This window comes from Triturus cristatus, chromosome 4_1 (assembly GCF_964204655.1).
Source record: "Triturus cristatus chromosome 4_1, aTriCri1.1, whole genome shotgun sequence".
In the NCBI taxonomy this organism is placed as follows: domain Eukaryota; kingdom Metazoa; phylum Chordata; class Amphibia; order Caudata; family Salamandridae; genus Triturus; species Triturus cristatus.
This window is the reverse complement of record NC_140585.1, coordinates 1,119,984,032-1,120,005,644: the sequence shown is the minus strand read 5'-3', so window position 1 is coordinate 1,120,005,644 and position 21,613 is coordinate 1,119,984,032. Positions and strand designations below refer to the sequence as shown.

The 21,613-nt window shown below is 48.0% G+C and overlaps 1 protein-coding gene across 2 annotated transcripts in view; it reads right to left on the bottom strand.

The window, feature by feature from the left end:
• Positions 1–21,613, bottom strand: part of SRPK2 (SRSF protein kinase 2) — a 727,507-nt gene that overhangs the window by 206,117 nt on the left and 499,777 nt on the right. For both annotated transcript variants that reach the window (XM_085654150.1, XM_085654149.1), the window contains one exon: positions 8,167–8,254. In XM_085654150.1, the coding sequence (XP_085510276.1) occupies positions 8,167–8,254 (88 nt within the window). The remainder of the gene's footprint in view (positions 1–8,166; positions 8,255–21,613) is intronic.

The window sequence follows — 21,613 nt, the reverse complement described above, 5'->3', positions numbered from 1 at the left end:
TGATACTGCCCTCGAATATATGTCAAAAACCTCGTAGAGGTCAAGTGGAGACGAGAACTCTGAACAAGCAGAAGCCTGCAGATCCGCTGTCGAAGACGGCGTTGCGCCCCCTTCTGGAACAGATCCAACACATGGAGGTGTCAGGCTCGGACACTCCATGCAATAACCCTCAAGTCCAGAAGTTGCATAGCGGAGATGAAGAGAAAGGATGAACTGGGGCTAGCCGCCCTCTGAGGGACGATGTGGGCTTCCCGAGGTTTGGAGGACTCTGGACACTTTTTGGGTAGAGGGAGGCACACATTGAATTGTCCCTTAGAGTTCAATAGTTGAGTGGGTAGGGGAGGGGGGGCTACAGACCTCGGGTGGTCTACCTGCACCAGTGTTGTCCTGTTGACCAGTTAAGGGGTGACGGGAGTGCCTGCAAAGTGTGGGCGAGGGGAGTGGCATTACTTCTCAGGAAAACCCCACCCTTCAGAGTAGAACGCACCTGGGCAGATCCCAATAGCACGTATGTGGCGATTAAAGGGGTATGGAATAGGAGGCACATCACTTTTATCAGCGTATATGCACCACCTAAGCTCCAAAAGCAAACGATGGACAAACTCATAGCAATTCTCTTTGAAGCTGGGTAAGACACGCACATTATAGGGGGCGATTTTAATGATGTTATGGACCCCATGACCGACCGCACGACTGTCCCAACTGGGAACCCTAGGGAGACACCGCTTAAATGGTTTACAGATACCCTAGCGTTTGTGGATATATGGCGTCGACAACATCCTCAATCTAGAGCCTACTCATTTTACTCAGGGGCACACAAGGCCTTTTCACGGATTGATTACATATTTGCTCCGGTGGGGGAACTTGGGGAGGTTCACAAAGTAGAGTACCTGGCAAGGGGCCTCTCAGATCGCTCAGCATTGTGGCTCACAGTGGGCGCCCGTACACACCGACAGAAGGGAGAGTGGAAACTGAGCCCGTGGGAACTTAAAAACCCTCAGGTCGCCAAGGAGCTTAGGGTGGATACGGAGTTGTATTTTAAAGAAAATCTGGGGTCAGTGGATTCGGCCATCACCCTGTGGGAGGCTTACAAACTGGTGCTAAGAGACAGGGCACAAAATATTATAGAGGAACGAAAAGAAACGAAAAGAACATGAGGAAATCACGGGGCTGGAATCCCAGTTGCTGCAGCTCGAGTCACAGCAAGCGCGGGTAGTGACCACTCAATGCTACGCAGTCTACAACTCCTCAGACAGGAATACTTTTCATTGGCCAAACACGATGCACAGAATGCGATACAAGCCATGTACCGGCGCATATACGATGTCGGTGACAAGACGGGTAGGATACTTGCATGGCTTAGTAAGAAAGAGCTCGACAATAGGTGGGTTGAACAGATACAAACGGAGGATGGTCGGACTCACACGACCCCTACCGTAATAGCTAATGCCTTTGCAGACTATTATGAGGCCTTTTACACGCGGCGTCACCTGGCCGAAATTTCCCATATACAAACATATCTTCGTGATATACAACTCCTCAAATTAGTAGACGCTGAGTCCAAGATGTTGGATGACAAAACCACAGCAGAAGAACTCGCGTCAGCGATTGACCAAATGAAAGCAGGAAAGGCGCCAGGGCCTAACGGGCTACCTCCAGAGTTCTTTAAGCAACATGCAGCACTTTTTGGCCCGCATCTTCTCCGACTATACCCGGAGGCGCATGAGGCGGGCAGCCTCCCCAGAGACTTGCGGACGGCCACAATTGTAGCAATCTCCAAAAAGGACAGGTCACCGCAAGAGTGTAGTTCATATCGCCCAATCTCTCTCATTAATATGGAGACAAAGATATTGGCTAGAATTTTAGAAAAACAGGCTAGCCGTAGTCATTACCAGTCTCATTCACTTGGACCAATCCGGCTTTATGCTCAAACGATCGACATGGCTTAATTTGAGGATATTGCACAATTGGTTAGAAGAGGTTGATGGTAGACAGGATCCACACCGGGTCCTCTCTCTCGATGCTGAAAAGGCATTCGATACGGTCCACTGGCCTTTCCTCATGTCTGTATTGGAGGAATTTGGAATTGGTCCGATATTTAGACGCTGGATAGCTGTGCTTTATGAGAGACCAGTGGCCAGGGTTAGAGTCAATGGAGCTATGTCACGGGAATTCCAAATAGGTAGAGAAACCCGACAGGGTTGCCCCTTGTTACCCCTGCTCTTCGCCATGGTGTTGGAGCCACTCGCCTGTGTGATCCGACTGCACCCGGACATCACGGGATTTAGGAGCAGAGGCAGAGGATATGCAGAGACAGATGAACGCATATCCTTATATGCGGATGACATCCTGATGTACGTTACAAACCCAGAGAGGACGCTCCCCTCAATTATGGATAGCTGTGAGACTTATGGCTTTCATGCCGGGTACAAAATTAATTGGGAGAAATCGTACATATATCCAGTGGGTAAGAGTAAAGACCAGGCTCTTGGCCACAGTCGCCTTCAGTTGGCCCAGGAGGGTTTCAAGTATTTAGGGATTTATGTTACCACCAATGCAGCAAGGGCATTGGAACGCAATCTCTATAGGGTGCTCAGGGAGTTTCGAGCGGACATCGAAAGGTGGGGGTCTCTGCCGCTAACGTTGTTGGGCAGGGCAGCACTGTAGAAAAGGATAGTGCTCCCCAAATTTCTTTACATATTGCAGAATACCTACCAGTTCATACCAGTTGAAGCGTTCAATAAAATTGATGATCAGTTGCGCAGATTTATCTGGCAGGGGAAGCCGCCTAGGATAGCATTGGCGACACTGCAACGTAACCAATACAGCGGCGGTATCTCGCTGCCTGACCTTCGGGCGTATTACTGGGCAGCCCACCTAGTCGTTGTGAACAGTGGCAGCATGCAGAGAGCTCATCCCACATATGTACTTGAACGCACACAGTTTGCCAAGCGCCCATACACACATTATTTATATGGAGGGAAGAGGGCAGCTCGACTCCTGACTGCGTCACGGATTGTTATAACAACCTGGAAGCAGGCAGAACAACAAATGAAGTGGGATGGCTGGATCACTAGAGAAACCCCTCTTTGGGTCGCACCCGGCTTCGGGAAATTACAAAACTCTTGAGGCTTCCAACAATGGGACCTACTGGGCATTTCACAACTCAAAGATATCATACACCGTAAAGAACTGGTCACATTCTCACACCTACAGGCGGAATATGACATGAGCAAGACTCAACACTACAAATACTTGCAGCTGACCCATGCCTGGCGAGCACAACACCTAGACACTAATGACATTCCAGAATATGCGCCACTGGAGGGGCGACTACTAATTGTGAGAAAGCGGTTTCATGGACCGATAGGACGATAATTAACAACAAGCCGGACACTCTACAGAAGTTGTGGGCGAAATGGGAAGTAGAGTTAGGTGAGATGGACGACTTAGATTGGGAAATGGCAATGATGCACCCACGTGAGGTGGCTATTAAGTCCAGGCTCCGACTGATACAATTTAAATACCTGCACAGAGCATATTATGATAGGGCGCAACTACATCGTATAGGGAGGGCGGAAACACCAGATTGTTTGAGATGTGGAGTGTTGCGGGGTAAATTTTTTCACATGGTGTGGGACTGCCCAAGGATTCAACAGTATTGGGCCAACATGCTAGGAAGGTTGGGTACGGTCCTAGGAGAGATGATACCACTCAGTCCGCATTTCGTATTGCTGGGGATATCCACTGACATTGATCTCCCCAAACCAAAGTTAACCTTACTTCAGTTGGGATTGGTGGTTGCAAAACGTGACTTTGCAAAGGCATGGGGGGCTGTGGTGATCCAGTCACTGATGGAGTGGGAAAAAAGTATGGATATGTATATGCTGGGGGAAAAGACGACCTATAAAGCACGAGGCTGCCCAAAAAAGTTCTGGAAAATACGGAAGCCATGGTTGACACATTATGGGTTGTTGCTCTCTGACTCACAGTGATCTCTAGCGATGGACTTGTGGGTTATGCAGCTGAAAGATGTTCCCAACAAATGCATACGATTCTAGAACAGTTACTAGATCACCCGCCACTATTGTTCTTGTATGATGCCAATGTCTCGCTGAAGGTGCCACTGTGTGCTGCTATTAATCAATGTCTTTGTAATGTATTAAAGAAAATGTTAATAAATAAATGTATAAAAAAAATGTTTTTTTAAAGAGTGTGCCCAAGGAACTTCACAAAGATCTTGGGTCCCTGGATGAGATACTACGGGCTAGAAATGGAAAGTGGTATAGAAGACTCTAGGCCAGAAGAGGGGACACTGGAAAGATAAGACGCAAGACCTCCCGTGACATGTTCTAAGTCAATCTGAATGACCAAATACTGTTTTGAGTGATGGTCATGTTGAAAACGATATGTTGCTCACTGCCAGCCAGATGTAAATTCTTATACCTTATGTTGCACTTCGTCTAAAGTATTATGTCATTTTTGTCATATTCTGTCCTCCACAGGCGACGGCTGCAGACTAAGGCGGCCATCCCCCAAGCCAAGCGGAACGGGCAGGGGCCAGACCTGGAAGGTAGGAGGAGCCGAGGAATGGGGGACTTGCCACTCCTCCGGCGAACACCGCGGCCTCAGTAATGGCGGGGAGCCACCCTTAGACGATGCCGGTGAAAAAGACACCACTCGCAGGCCAGTCTCCGGGGAGGACGGCACCAATATGCAGGCAGTCTCCGGAGAAGAGGGAGCGTTCGAAGACAAATCCGCAACTCGACGCCTGTCAGGAGCCGGAGAGTCCGCCGCCTGAGGCAGAGCAGTAACGCCAGCCTGCGCCGAAGGAGATGCTGGCTAGGGCTCCCCGAAGTCACACTGCGCTGGGGACCGGAGCGGGGCCGGAGTCGCAGTGGACAGGGGGCGGCGTCGGAATGGCGCCGACTCGACCCCCGCCGAGGCAGCCGCCTGCGTGGAGAGACGAGAAGGACCAGGGAAGTGACACGAAGCCCTCCGCCAGCCTCGGCCCAGTATACGACAGAGGTGGTCCGGCGAGACATGCGGCGCCGCTAGGGCCGACCAAACCTCCGACTCGCCCTCCGACGAGGCAGCCGCCTGCGTGGAGGGACGAGAAAGTCCCGGAGGAGGGCAAGGGGTTCACGCCCAGCCTCGACCCGGAGCGGGACGAGGAGAGTCCACCTACGCCTGTGGGGCCGCCCAGTCCAGCAGCTGCCGGCGCCGTAGCGGCATCACCTCGGCCTTAGACACCTTGTCAAGGGACCGAGAGGCGCTCGGGGATGCGACCAGAGGTGACTGGCGCCTTGTATTTGTCAGCGACGCCTACCACATCCTGATACTATCCTCCTGCTGGCAGCCAACGTGTTGACTGCTGTGTGCACGTGGGCCTTGAAGAGTCTCTGTATTGATGTTACACAGAGTACTGAGATCTATACCCGTTGGGAGTAAGGTTGATATCTGTAACGCTGATAGGACTCTCCTGCTGTAGACTGGCCTTTCCCTCTGCCACCACGAAAGGGCTAAAGGTGTCTCTGCAGCAGCATCCATAGAGAACGAGCTTATCAGTGTCTGCCTTGATAGACTGCAGAGCATCATCCACAGGTTTTCCAAATAAATTCACTCCTTTGAATGGCATGTCAAGAATCTTGGATTCAACCCCAGAGCGGAAAGATGTCACTTTCAACCAGGCCTGACGGCGTAGTACAGCCCCACCCACCATATGCCTGAAGGCTGTGGAAGATATGTCAACGGCGGTGTCTATTATTTCCAAAGAGGTTCTTGTCCCTTCTTGCAAGATTTCTTTGACCTCTTTTCTCTTTAGCTCCACCAAGTTGTCCAGGTACACCGATAAATCAGACCACATCTGCCTGCCATAATGACCCAAAATAGCTAAAGCATTAGATGCCCTGATGGATGTGGCTACCATCGCTGAAAAACCCTTCCAATATAGTCTAGCCATCTGCCCTCCTGGTCTGGTGGTGCTGAACATGGTGCAGACAGGTTACCAAAGTGTCTTTGGGCAGCTTGCATAACTGAGTCAGGACGAGGCTGTCCTATTTGACAGGCAGGTGAATCCTCAGGCGCTTTATATTTCTTGTCAAGCTGGAGGACAAATGCTGCTGTCATAGCGGAGGTCTTCATTAGCTTTAAACCCTCTTCGCAGATATAATCCATGATGGGAATGGATTTTACGGACTTTCTTGATGAATCCTTGAAGTTTTTAAAAAAAACACTGTTTGCTTTACTGGTAGTGGTAGATCAAAGCGCTTTGAAGCACATTCAAGGAGTTCATGAAATCCCACTATAGCTTCTGGAGGAGAGCTACCTGATGTTTGGTGACAGTGATGGAGCGTTGCAGTCGTCCCATTCTTGCCCTGATGAATAAGAGTCCCGAAGAAGTTCCCCTTCCTCAGGTCGATTGTCCCCTTCACAATCTATGCAGTCATCCCTAACAGTGACTGGTGGTAACACAAGTCTTCCTCTTTGAGGCAGAGGGTCTACAGGACTTTGAGGCGCTGATGGTATAGTAGGTGTTCCCATACGCACTGGTGTACGAGGCCCAAGAGCATTCATAGCTGCGATTTTTTTTAGAATAGTCGTCAAACATATGACATAGTTCCATCACTAAAGATACAGGCACTGGAATAGTGTCTTCCCTTGGAGCCTGGTGCTCAACATAGGGTTCCTCATGAGGATAGTGCTCCTGAAAAGAACCATATTGCTGTGTCGGAGGTTGGTGCCTGTCTCAAAAAGAAAATTCACCTTCCATATATGTGTAAGCCTCAGCACCAGGTCTGTGCCCTCGCACTTCACACTTAGCTGAGGGACTGTAGGCTTGTCCAAAAAGACTCAAGTCACCAGATTCCTCTGATTCCAGAAGATGCACAGGAGGCAGTGGTGATACTTTGCCCAGTGATGACGGATCTGGGTGTAGAACCACAGATATCTTCTCTGTAGAAATAGAAATGGGCTGTTTTCAGCAACGAAAGAGTCTGTTTGCCCCTGACTATGCTTGAAAGTGAAGACGGTCTCACTGCTGGAGGTTTGAAAATTCCAGTTGACGGGAGCACTCTCGCCAATGTCGACCACGAGGTGGTAGTCAACACTTTCTGGATCTTTCAGACCCAAAATCCTTAGAAAGATTTTAATTTCTTGGGGTCCTTTTCCAATGAGGTAGAAACCTCATTTTTGAGTTTTCTGTCCTCTTAGGAACGCCTGTACCCCTCATCATCAGATCTAGAGTCCGATTTGGGCTTTCTCTTCTAGAGCCAGAGGAGAAGCCTGGCTTCTTTGTCTTTTAGAGTTTCGGCAGAAAGGGTTCTGCAATGTTTGCATTCTTTAGGCTTATGATGTGTGTATAAACAGCACAAATATTCTTTATGTGGATCCTCAGAATAAAGTCTTGGTTTACCACAACACTTGCAGGGCCTAAAAAGACTTCGTGAATCCCTCAGACATACTGTTGGAGAGGATTACAACAGAGGTGCACCTCAAGAGTTGCTTACAGATTCCAAAAATGTCTCTCCTGAAAGAAAGCAAAGGTCAAAAGTTGACTGAGCACAGGAACTGCACAGAGCTCAGTGAGACTCTTTCACACACGATGTGTGGTTAGAAATCTAAAGTATGGTGGACCTGCAGGGGAGGAGTGCTTCAGGGTCTGGTCTCTGATTGATTGAAGTTTGGGACTATTAAAACAATGTGAAATGGTTAACAATGTCAAATGACTGCTATATAGCTGTTAATTCTATGTATAGCACCAGTTTTGATGATTACCATGGTACTCCCAAAACGACGAAAGTGAAGCTTTAAGCATGTGAATCTTTGAAAGATTCAATACCGGAGAAAAAGTAGTTTCCTGAATGAGAGCAGTAGAACGATATTAGTCATTCAATCAAAAGGATGCTAAAGATGCCCAGAGGAGGGAAAGCACAAGAAGGAAAGCCACTGGATAAGAAGTAAACGAACAAGAGTGGCAAGAAAGCAAATCAATGTAAGAAATGTGGGATGGGGAAATATAAGCGAACTGTAGGTTTTTTGTATGGTCTACAAGAGGCCTTTCAACAAAAGGTGAGGCCTAAATATTATTACTCTTAGCAACTGCTTACATATTGTATACTTGTGTATTACCAGGGACAAAACTTACACTTATTTCACAATACTTACACATTTAAGCAACTTTATTTCATCCAAAGCCGTCTCTGTGTAATGCTGGGCACTTTTCACAACTTTCATAGCAACAAACCTTTTGCTCCTACAAACAAAAAAAAAACATTTAAAATAAAACTTAGTTATGTTTGCTCTTACTATAATGTCACATTTCAAATTCAGCAGGCATCGTTTCTGTACACAGTAAAGTTAAAAAATTATTTTCAAGGAGATTTCAAGACTCTTAGTTCGGTTTCTTCCTCCATTACAATGTTTGGTTAGAGACGTTTGGTTAGAGCCGGCACCACAAGTAAAACTGAAAAAAATGGTTTAAAAAGAATACTCCCTATTTATAATATTGTTAGAGAGCCCACCCCACCCTCAAGGCATTTTTCTCTAACCACCTTGATCTTTTTTTCTGAATTGTAAGGTTGCTGCAAGCCCTTGATTGACATGAGAATGGCAGGATGGGTCTTGTGAAACAGTGAGCAAGGACTAAGACTACCATAGCCAGCATGAAGGTAATACTTCCGTACTCTGCTGTAACTCTATACCCTATTCCAACTTGGGATAAAGATGTTTCCATAGCCCTTAAGATACTATGGGAGTGGGGACACCGTATGCTACACCAGGCTTCCTAGCTTGCTGGGGAATTCACTGAACTAAAAGTTCTTCTTTGCAAGAATATGCATCTGTTGAGTAACTTAAAGGAGGAGGCAAAGTAGCTTTAAGTAAAAGGTCTTTAAACGTAATCGATTGGCACTTGCTTGTAGAAAGACAGAGGGCCTTCTAGCTCTGGCAGGAATATGCAGTCTGGGAGAAGAAAGGGCTCCTCTTCAGTCAAATGCTTTCCATTTACATGAGACAATCCACGAGGCAATAGCAGCAACTGCTGTTCTGCTCCTTAAGGTGACATTTAAGTTGAAGAAACTTTAACTTTAACCAAGGAAATCCTGCTGACTGAACAATGGGTTGCCCAAAACAATGAACGAATCACTCTTCTGAGTGCAATACATTGTAAAACTGCAATCTCGAAAAGCCACCTTGTCCAGATAGAAATGGGCTGCTCCATAGAGAAATGAAATGTAAATTTATATAGCTCACTACTGCCCTAAGACGTCTAGGTGCTAACCGAAACCGGAGAAAAAAAAGAAACCAAAAGCAGAAAAGAATTAGACCAATACATTGACCGATTGGTTGAAAAGCCATTTCTTCAGACCTTTCCTAAAGGAGAGCAGCAGGATCGTTTTCTTGAGATGAAGGGGAAGGGCGTTCCAGAGTTTTAAGGCACAAGTAACAAAGCTTCTGCCTCCGCACTTGAACCTTCTGGCTCTAGGAACAGTTAAATGATCTGCTGCCTGCATTTAAGGATCTGGACGGTAAAGGGTTATTCCAAGTGTCAGAATTATGTTTGAGGAAACTAACAGAAGGATCAAGTCTAGAAAACAACACAGAAGTAGCTAGTTTAGATGGCAGAACTGAATCCATTAATAAAAACTGCTTTAAAGGGTGTGTTTGATCTTGCTTGTCTACAGATTCAATTACTGTCTCAAAATCAGATTCATGAGCAGTCTTATGTTTTGGTGAATTTATCCAGCTACATGTGGAGGCTATGATTGTCGCAAAGGTAGCTCTGGGAGATCGGTCTGGAAGAAAGGTCTGGCAGCATTTTATACAAGTTTGGTGGCAGAGTTAAAGTCCAGTTTGATTGAATTTGATAAAAACAGCCATAAAAAAATGTGGGTACAATTGAATTTAGCACAGTGTGCGTTTCTTGTAGAATATCAGAACCAAGTATGCACTGGCTAAACCTTTTCTTCCTCGGTAACCTTTGTCAACATCGTTCTTTGACACTGTAGGGAAAGAAGGAGAACCTAAGCTTCTGTTTTACGTATTAGGGCATACATTAAACACTACATTCATACCTATGCATTACATAAAAAGAGAGGCTGACATGGTGATGTAGAAAGAGGAGAGGGAGCATCAGAATAGTCCAAAATGAAAAATGATCATGAGGAAAGACAGGCGGTGGTAATTGCACAAGCTCTTATGGAGTTCAAAAGAACTGTTCAAGGAAGGAACCGATAAGTACAAAGAGGTTCCAAATGTGTGTCTAATTTCAGAGTCACCAGTGTACTAACAGCCTTAGTTGAATATGAACTAACAATTGAAAATGAATAGGTTTACGTGGATGCAGTACCATCCTCTTGTACAAGATAAAACACAGGGGTGACCAAAGTCAGGGCTCGTGTTTCTTTTAACACCCAGAAGAAAAATCATACACATAAGGATCTGGCACCAAAACGTAGGGTATTTAGCACATTCCTCTCTTACATGAAGGACTCCAGCAAATGGTTCCTGCAAGGTTAATCAATAACTTTCAGGCATTTAACGCTAGATTGGGCAAAAAAGGGACCCAGAATCGGGTGGTTACCATCACCCAGTACAAATAACAATGCTAATAGAGGTACTATGCCAAGTCTCAAGTGCTCAATTGGAGAAGCTCGAGATACCAGACTCTCTGTGCCCAGTCTGGTGCCTCAAGAATGACCTGGGCTTGGTCGCTCCTGATCTTCTTGATCACTCTGGATAGGAGTGGTACGGATGGCAGGGCGTATAGGAGGCCAGAGCTCCACTCAAGATGAAAAGTGCCTCTGAGCGGGAGCCGCCTTGGAAACTCCAGCGCACATAACTGCTGACATTGCGCGCTCTCAGCGGAGGCGAGCCAGATTTAACCAAAGCTCTCCCCACTGTTGAAACAGACCTTGCAGCATTGATGGCCGGGTTTGTCTGCCCTGGCATTCAGAGAGCCTTCCAAGTGTTGAACCACCAGGGATATGCCCTGCTGCTCCAGCCATGTCCGGAGGCGCAGGCCCTATTGACAAAGGTTCCACAACCCCGCCCTGTTTGTTGCAGTACCACATGGCAGTGGTGTTGTCTGGGAACACTTGAACCAGTGTTCCCTTGATTGAAGGAAGAAACGCTTTTAATGTGATGTGGTATCGATATCTTAGCCTGAATATTCCGGACTCGCCACTCATGAGGATAGGCCCGAAACTGTATTCTTTCCAGAACAGCTCCGATGAAAGGAAGCGTCTTCGCATGACTTTGGCACGTGGATAGAGAATTCCAGCGAAAGCAGGAGGTTTGCCGTAGTCTGGAGGTGGGAGACAACAGCCTGGGGCGAGCCCGCCTTCAAGAACCAGTCATCGAGATAGGGAAAGACTGACACCCCTGATCTGCACAGATGAGCTGCATTGCCATCACCTTGGTGAATGCTCAAGAGGCGCAAGTAAGGCCAAAGGGGAGCACAGTGAACTGAAAATGCTTGTGGCCTACTTTAAACCGCAGGTAGAGTCAATGAGCAAGCAGGAAGGGGAAGTAAACATAGAAGTCCTGCAAGTCCAAAGCTACCATCCAGTCTCCTGGGTCCAGGGCAGACAAGACCTGAGCTCGAGTGAGCATCTTGCAGTTTCCTTTTTGAGGAAGTAGTTGCGGGCTTGTAGATTTAGGATAGGACATAGACCCTTGTCCATTTTCGGGACTAGAAAATAGCGGGAATAACAACCATAGCCCACTTCTGGCATCGGAACCCTCGCTATGGCTCCCTTAGCCAAGAGAGTCATAACTTCCTCTTGAAGCAAAGTCAAGTGATCCTCCGTCAGCTGGTCGTAAGATGGAGGCATGGAGGGAGGGGTAGTCTCGAAAGGGAGGCAGTATCCTCTTCGGGCTATATGGAGAACCCACCTGTCCGAAGTGCTGTTCTACCAGTGGTGGAGGTGATGGCTGATCCTGCCACCAACCGGCCACCCGTGATCAAGAAGGGCATGCCTAGGAGGGCTTGAAGGCTGCAGGAGGGGTGGCGGACTGACCTGACCTTTGGCCACCCAACCCAAGGGGTCGGAAAGAGCCTCGCCAACAGCCGTACGGAGGTTGCTGAACTTGTGCAGCATTGTGACTGGTGTATGGGAGGCGTAACTGAAAGCCCCTTCGGTAGCCACTTAAGGGGGAAAAGGCAGAATGGGGACATGTGAACATTGAGAGGCCGCAGGACTTGACCATAGCCTGCGAGTCCTTATGTGCTGCAGTACCACTTCTGTCTTATCTCCAGAGAGACAAGTGCCATCAATGGGCATGTCCATGAGAGAGGCCTGGACATCCCCTGAAAAGCCAAAAGTCCTCAACCAGGCATGGTGTTGAACAGCCACCGTCAATTAATTTGGTTTGTCCAGCGAGTCAATGATGTCGACACCACAATGAATGGCGAACTTTGTTGCATCTTCCCCGCCTGATACCACCTAGTAACGGCCCAATAAGAATGCGTGTTCACCAACCACAATGCAAGGCTGGCAGAAGAAAACATTTTCTTACCCCAACTGTCCAGCCTCTTGGATTCCCTGTCCGGGGCAGAGGCAGAGAACGCACCATGGGAGGTAGAGGCTTAGACCACCAAGAAGTTGTGGAAGTGATGGCAGTGGTGGAGGTGGTAAGGGTGGCGGAAGTGGTAAAGGGCTAGTGGCTTTATCTGTTTTCTTCCTTTGTTTGGAGGGTATTGCTGAATCCAGAGCATCCTGCAAAGACAGCTGTCTTTTCAATAGTGGAGGAATGGGAGCTGAGGACTTGGCAAGGATACACCCTGTATAAGGCTGGATGTGGAACAGCTTTCCTCAAGTATCCAGTTTCTCTTGAAGTTTATGGAGGATGGGCTCCACTGGTTTGGCAGAATATGCTTTGGAAGCCAGCTTCGAGTCTTTCGGGGCAGAGCTCTCGTTCTGTTTCAGAGCCGAAGTTACGCTCAGTGTCGAAGTGGTGGACGTGGCCGGTTGGCTCAGCACAGACGCACGAGCTAGAAAGAGGAGCATCCCAACCAGTTTTTCTGTACTGACCACTTGGAAAGTAGTGGTGGACTGAGGGCATCCTGATCAATAGGGGCCGTTTGTCTGTGTGAGTGTTTATACTCATGGACTGTTGAGCAGGTGTAACATTCTGCATCTGCATGTCGACCTAGAGGTTGGAGCCAGAACTGCCTTCAACAGAGAACGCCTCTTCCTCCGCAGCAGATGGTCCAGGGTGTTCCTCTTCATGGTTTTAGACGTCGTTATGTCAGAAGATGTCAGGAGTGTCCTCAGTACTTCTCTGCTGCATTTCGAGCCGACGTGCGTGACAGTCATGAGTGTGTTTTTTGGAGGGGAAGGAGCAGCAGATCTTGCAATCCGCTTCTCTGTGTTTCGGTGACAAACACAGATTACAGACCTGATGCAAGTCGGTCAAAGGATATTTTGTGTGGCAGGGAGGACAGTAATGGAAGGGCATCCGTCCCATCACCAGTAGAACATTCTTCTGAGAACCTGATGGAGACTGAGCGAGAAGGCCCCGAAGGGCGAGCCCCTTTGGGAGCTGCGGTCAAAGCGCATCGACTCAACAAGCGATGTAGCGATACCTCGTTACGCAGAGGGTGAGAGTGTAGCACGAACCAAAAATGGGTTAATTGTCTTGAACCAGAGCGTCAGCACACACGTCCGAACCAGACGGCTGAAAGAAAACAATCTAACAATGGAGTCTATGACCATGTACAGTATCACCAAGAGAAGGAGTTACTCGAACTTGTCTAAAGACTTCTTAAAAAAAAAACAACTGGCACACATCCAGCCTCAACACTCGATGGCAGGAGTATGAAAAGTACGTGTATCTATAGCCACACATGCCTCGAACAACACAGTTATGGTCACAACCTCAACTGAATTTAGGAGCCAAAGGAAAAGGGGGGCAACTTCCAACTAGAACTGAAGTCTAGGAGGCAATAAAACCGAAACACACTTTTTGTTATCTTCCTCCTAGTATCTGAATAAAAGGATATGAATGCTAAAACAGCAGTGCATGAGGTTTTGGCCCTCATTTAAATTCAGGCAGAATAAATAATGGTATTTAGCTCAATTAGTAGATACTATTACCATAAATTAAGCTATTTACCAGATGTGAAAATACCTCCCAATCAGAATTTTCAACAAGAAATAAGGCATAACATGCAGAATAATTAATTAATGCAACAACATCTATATGTTCTTCATTTCTTTTCGCATTTGAACTCACTACACCTAAAAAAAAAATATTTTGACAAATTTGACCTGCCGCAATCCGTCAGGGACCATTATGTAGCCATAAACCTACAATGAGGACCTTGGTGTACAGGAAGAAATCAAGCTCACCACTGGTGTAAAAGATTAATCTATTATGTAGAATCAATATAAAAATCATAAGGAGGGGATGGTAACATTGTGGCAACATTTTGTTAATGATATATTAGAGTTTTAAATATTCCGCTGTAATGTGGACCGGGGAGGAGCTCTATGGGAAGCAGTAACAGAAAAGGCACTATTATTTTTCCACTAGAAAAAACTAAAGGTTAATGGAACGCTACACTAAGGTGAAAATGTCAGTTAAGACATACCAATTTAAACAAACAAAGCCACTGAAATTCACCAGTTACAGTATCTCAAGCAACTATAACTCAGGACCTAAAGAACCAGCTACATACCTTCGGTAACGCCTTATCTGGTAGAGATTCTATCCAGCTGCAGATTCCTTACCTTAGAATTCTCCCCAGGTGCCTTACTGGATCCGGATGTTTTTCATGAGCAGTACTCGTGCGTGCCAGTAGGCGGCATAGTTCAGCTCAGCGTGGTGTCATGCACGCCGGAAGTGAAGTGCGCGGTGCCTTTATTGGCACCATCCCAATGCGCTGTCAGTTTCTCTTCGTAACTTTACACACCAGGAGCGCGGAGCCACAAAACACTGACCAATGGTGTGGAAAATTAGGGCCCTAAAGGGGAACAGTCTTGACCCTAGAAATCTGTTTGCAGAGCAGGGAGGATGGGCGGTACAGTAAGGAATCTGCGGCTGGATAGAGTCTCTACCATATAAGGCGTTACCGAAGGTAAGTAACTTGTCCATCTGATAGAGAATACTAGCTGAAGACCCAGAGGTGGGTCTGCAGAACAAATTCACACAAGAACGTCCTGTAGGACCGAACAAGCAAAGTGCCCAACCCGATGGACCTGACTGCCCAGGCAAAAGTACTTGGTGAATGTGTGCACAGAAACTTACAATGCTACCTGGTAGATATCAAGGACCGGAACGCCGTGTGCTAAAGCAGTGGTCATAGACTTGGCTCTGATGAAATAAGTATGCAAAACCTCAAGGGGTTGCTTCTTGCTTAGTGTGCATCAGATTTTAATGCAGAGCAGGATGCATCAGGAGATAGTCTATAGTCTATTTCTGGCCAGCCTTCCCCTTCTTGGCTCCAACACACCCCAAGAAGAGTTGGATGTCCATCTGGAAATCCTTTCAGAGTCCAGTCAATGGAGTCGCTCCTCTTCCTGAGAGAGATGCGGCAGAGCATAAAAGGTAGGCAGAGTGATGGACTAGTCTAGATGAAATGTATGAGAACTTCTGGCAGAAAGGAAGCTCCAGCAAAGAACCAGCTTATCTGGGAAGATAGTTAGGTACGGAGGCTTAGATGACAAGGCCTGGAGCTCACTGACCCTCCAGACAGATCTTGTGGCCACTGGGAAGGCCGTCTTGATGGTAAGGAGCCTAAGAGGACAGTTATGTAGAGGATCAAAGGGACCGCACACCAAAAATGCAAGTACGAGATTGAGGTCCCATTGAGGGTGAAGGTGGAAACAAATGTTGGAGACCTTTCAAAAACCTATTTATAATGGGGGATTGGAAGAGTGGTGGCTGGTCTGGCAACCACAGAAAGGCTGAATGGAAGAAAGATCTACTTTAAAGGTGCCCTGCTGGGAAGAGAAAGAATAAACAGAAGGATCTGAGAAGGAGTGCAGAAAGGAGGGACACCTGGCTGCCATGATAACAAAGCAGTCTTCAGGTAGAAGGTTAAAAGCTGTCAACTGTCGCCGCACAAGCTCTGCACATGAAAGCGGAGCGTGGACAGGTTCAGGTGGAGAACCCTCCACTGCTGCTGTGACAGAAAATTCTCCCGAAGTGGCAGATTGATCAGAGGACCAATGGCCATGCTCAACAGCTCGGGATACCAAACTCTGAGCCCAGACCAGAGCCACAAGTATAACTTGGGCCCGATTGTTCCTGAGCTTCTTGAGAACTCTGGGCAGGAGTGATATGGATGGACGGAAATGAGGCCTGGGCTCCACTCAAGACAAAAAGTCTTTGAGCGAGAGCCGTCTTGGAAACTCTAGCACACTGAATTGCTGACGAAGCACGTTTGTGGCAGTGGCAAACATATCTAACCAAGGATCTCTCCAATGCTGAAAGAGACCTTGCACCACCTCTGGATGGAGACGCCATTCATGATCCACTAAGCATTTTCGTCTGTTTGAGACACCTTTGACCGAAGCCCAGTGGAAATTCTGTTGTGGGCAACTAACCGAACTCTCACCGAATTACAAGCTACGGCGGATTCATTTTAAATATTTACATAGATTTTACAGAACACCAGTGAGCCTCTATCGCATGGGTATACATGAGAACAATAGCTGTTGGCGCTGCGGGTACACCTCGGCTGCATTTTTACATGTATGTATGTATGTATGTATAACATATTTGTAGAGCGCTCCAATCACCCAACGGGCATCCTGGCGCTATAATCCAACTAAACCTGTATAAACAGCGACAGGCTACTCTATCCTAGGAAACAGATGAGTTTTTAATTGTTTTTTGAAAGGTAGAAAGTCCCCAGCACATCTAAGCGACAGTGGGAGATTGTTCCACAGCTTAGATGCCATGTAGACAAACGAGCGTCCCCCCATCCGCTTCCTCCGGATTTTGGGGACCGTAACCAAGCTGGCTGACGCAGAGCGGAGAGGTCTGGCAGGGCTGTACCAAGTGAACAACTCCTGTAGGGGGAGTGGTCCCAAACCATGTAAGGCCCGGAAGACCAAACACAGAGCTTTATATTCGACCCGCTGAGCAATAGGCAACCAATGCAAATCTTTGAGGGCTGCAGATGATGAGTCAAACCGTCGGCGAGAGAGTGCTAGCTTGGCGGCAAAATTCTGGACCCGATGCAGTTTGCCCAGTGCCGTGATGGGAGCCCCCAGAAGTAGTGCATTGCAGTAATCAAGTCTACTAAGAATGATACTACGCACTACTTGTGGTCTGGCATGGGCAGGGAGCAGAGGAAGAATCTTCCGTAGGGTACGTAGAAGCCCCATACAGGAAGACACTGTTTTGTCGATGAAACCCTCAAGTTGAAGATTGGGTTCCATGGTCACACCCAGATTGCGAACCGAGCTTGCTGCTGCTACTGTGCCTTGAACAGAAGGGGGCCAGAAGTCTTGCGGTAGAGGACGTGAAACACGATCCACTGAGCAATGCAACACCTCCGTCTTGGAGCTGTTAAATTGCAGCGAGTTGTTACTTAGCCATGTTGCCGTGGAGACCATACAGTGATGGAAGGCCTCCAATGACACCGCTTTCTCCCCCTCAAAGGAGAAGACGAGTTGGGTGTCATCAGCATAATTGGTAACCGTTATGCCAAAAGATTTGATTAATTGGACCAGGGGCCGGAGGTAAAGATTAAAAAGAATAGGGCTGATGGCTGAACCCTGGGGTACGCCCTGCCCTACCCTTCTGATGGTAGACTTGAAGGGAGGGAGGGCAATCACCTGATGTCTATTGGCCAAGTATGAAACAAGCCAATCTCGGGCCAGGCCCATCACCCCAGCCTCCTCTAACCTCCTGGTCAAGATGGCATGATTGACCGTATCGAACGCTGCCGACATGTCAAGCAGCACTAAAAAGGCTGCCTGACCATAATCGGCACGCGAACGAAGGTCGCTCAAAACGGATACCAGAGCTGATTCGGTTCCATGGGCTGGTCTGAACCCAAACTGCGCTGCATCTAGATAATCATTAGCTTCCAGGAAATTGGATAGATGTCTTGTGACCAATTTCTCCAAGATCTTAATCGGGAACGGAAGCAATGAGATCGGTCTATAATTAGCAGGAGATAAGGGGTCCAGTGATTCCTTCTTCAACAGCGGAGAAACTACCGCAAGCTTCCAGCTGTCCGGGACCTGGGCAGAGCCTAAAGATTGACAGCAGATTGCATGGAGAGGAGGAAACAACTCCCGCCCAAACACCTTCCAGAACTTGTGCGGAAGAACGTCTAGAGGCGAGCCTGAAGACACACTATTAGCTAAAGCCACAAATTCCGTAAAGGAAGGGGCGGGAAAACTATCCAGCCTTGCTCTTCCATCCTCCGCCTCCAGTGTAGACAAGGGAGTAATCACCGAGATGTTAGGATTCATTTTACTCAGGATGGTCGCAATCTTGTCTTCGAAGGCCGCAGCCAACGAATCACAAAGTGACTGAGAGGCAGGAATGGCGGTCGACGCACTAGCCGGTCGAGATAACTCATTAACATTAACATGTCGCGTGGGATTGTCCCAAAATAGCCGAGTTCTGGTCACTAAACTTTGATTCAATAAATTCCATCCTGAATGTATCACTGTCCCCTTCCCCTGTCCTTGGGCTCTTGGGATATGTCAAAGACACACCGCCTAAGCTGCGCAAGCTCCATGCACTTCTACTATTGTTTGCAAAGAGACAAGTTGCAATCCAATGGGGCAGGAGACAGGTGCTCTCCATTAAAGACTGGGTCAGGGACGTCACATATGGGCACACACAATTAAGTGTATTTTGGGAATTGATGCCGCCCTCTTCCAGACCCCGCGACATATGGGAAGCATTTCTAGCATGGCTCAGAAAACAGCAGGAGTCGACTGCGCTAGCCATAGAAAACACCCAGAATGCGGTACGGCCGGGATGTGACCTCACCCCTCTGGTGCCCCCAGACTCTGCCTGTGTGGCGTAGCTCCCTCAAAATGAAGATGGGAGAGTAATGTACAGGTGTATACTTGGCCCTCTCTGAGGTATTGCATAATGTCTTCTTATATTGTCGTTACAATTTGCGGCTCTTAATAACTGTCTAAGCGACTGATGTACGTTAATCATTTTGTTAGAGATGGGTTAATGGAATGTGTGCCACTAATAAGAACTGTGTATCAATAAGACTAATTTTTAAGCTCCTCCATTGATCAATACTATGCTGGCTAGTTGTATTGTATTGGACTTTGAATGTTTTGAAATGTCAATTTAAAAAAATAAAATTAAAAAAAAAAAATGCATTTTCGTCTGACTTCCTCCGCTTTGGTGTTCAGAGAGCCTGCCAGGTTTTGAACCACCAGGGAAATGCCCTGGTGTTCCACCCATGTCTAGTGCAGGGCCTCTTGACAAAGGGTCCTCAACCCCACCCCGTCCTTGATGCAATACCACATGGCAACAGTGTTGTTCATGAACACCTGCACTAGCCTTTCCTTGATGGAGGGTAGAAAGTGTTTCACAGCCAGCCGGATCGCCTGGAGCTCAAGTAGGCTGATGTGGAATCTGGATTCCGCCGGAGATCAGAAGCCTTCAATCTCCACCTAGGGCTGGACAGGGAACCCAAAGCAGCCCTGGCAATTTTGACGCATCAACCTATCCCTCCGCCCCCAGTCTGCCCTACCACCCTCGGCCCGTGCAAGAGTGAAGCACTGCTGCTTTTGCTACTGGGGGCCAATACTGCAGCACTGCTGCAAAACCGGCCCCAAGTAACAAAACTGGCCCCCACCACTGCAAAACCGGCCCAATCACTGCAAAACCAGCCCCCACCCTTCCAGCCTCCCGGGGAAACACCTGATGCCTACTACGGCCAGTCTGGCCCTGTTTCCACCTTTTCCAGATGGCTGACCCAACCCAGGAGTGACACCTGTAACCACAGTCAGATCTGGCTGGAGAAGGTAGAGAGGTCTGCCGCTGACCCAACTGCAGTTTATTAACCACCATTGCAGATCTTTGAGCGTATCCTATGAGATCTGGACCATATCTGAGGGATTCCCTTGATGCTATGCGACCGGAACTTGAGGTCTCACAGCAGAGCCCACATATGCCAGCGGGCATTTGTTGAATGCAGGATGATGGAGGTCATGAGGCCCAGCAGCGTCAGTCTCACTAAAACCCAGGCTAGAGGCTGGAACATCGGTATCTTAGTCTGAATACCATGGACTTGCAGTTCGGGAATGTAAGCCAGAAACTGCACTGTGTCCAGAACAACTGTGATGAAAGGAAGCGTCTGAGAGAGAGTCAGGTCTGACTTCAGCACGCTGATAGTGAAACGCTGATAGTGAAACCCCAGTGAGTGTAAAGGTCCGCCGTAGTCTGGAGGTGGGAGATGACTGCCTGGGGGCGAGCCCACTTTCAACTGCCAGTCGTCGAGATAGAGAAAGATTGGTACCCCCGATCTCTACAGATGAGCTGCAACCACCGTCATCACCTTGGTGAACACCCGAGGAGGGGCACTAGTAAAGCCAAAAGGGAGCACAGAGAACTGAAAGTGCTCCTGGACCACTGTGAACCGCAGTTAACGTCGGTGGGCAGGCAGGACAGGAATGTGGAATTACACGTCCTGCAAGTCCAACACTACCATCTAATCTCTCAAGTCCAGGGCAGACAGGACTAGAGCGAGCGTGAGCATTTTGAATTTCTCATTTTAGAGGAAGAAATTGAGAGGGTGCAGGTCTAGGATAGGACAAAAGCATCTGTGCTTTTTGGGCAACAGAAAGTAGCAAGAAAGAACCAGGACATACTTCTGGTGTAGGAACCTTCTCTATGGCTCCTTTGGCCAAGAAAGCAGCCACATCCTAGTGGAATGATAATCGATGGTCCTCCGTCATACTGTAGCAAGTGGGTGGCAGGGTAGTCACGAAGGAGATGGAGTAGCCCCTTCGGACAAGCTGGAGAACCGAGCAGTCATTTATCATCGACTTCCAGTGATGCAGGTGATGGCGCATTCTGCCTCCCACTGGTTGATGGATTGGCCTGACCTCTGGCTGTCTGACCCTCAGGGTCCAGGGGGGACCGCGTTTTCAGCCACACAGAATATGGGGAACTTGCGTGGTCTGGTGGCTGGGCAGGTAAGGACACAGCTGGAAGCCCCTTCCGTAGCCAAGAGAGAAGCGAAAGGCAGACTGGGGTTGGCAGGAGGCCATGGAAAGGCCCAACGATCTCGTTGTAGCTCTGCTATCCCTGAAGTGCTCCAGAGCGGAGTCCACCAGGTTTCTGAAAACACAGGAGCCATAAAAGGGCATGTCCATAAGCGAGGATTAGACATTCCCTGAAAAGCCAGTTGTTCTCAGCCAGTTGTTGCACTGTAAGGCCACGGATGAAGAAACATCTGCCTAGCTAGTCGGTTGTGTCCAACCCACATTTGTTCATGAACTTGGCTGCATCCGTTTCTGAGTGAGAGATGCCTTGGAAATTCTAACAGAACCTTGGGTTGTACCAGCAATATTTGCGGGATCAGCTCCGAAGATGGTGGACTTCAGGAGCAAGATTGAGAAGACTGGCACCGTCCCCTCGTCCACTCAGGCGAATGCAAGTGGCTCAA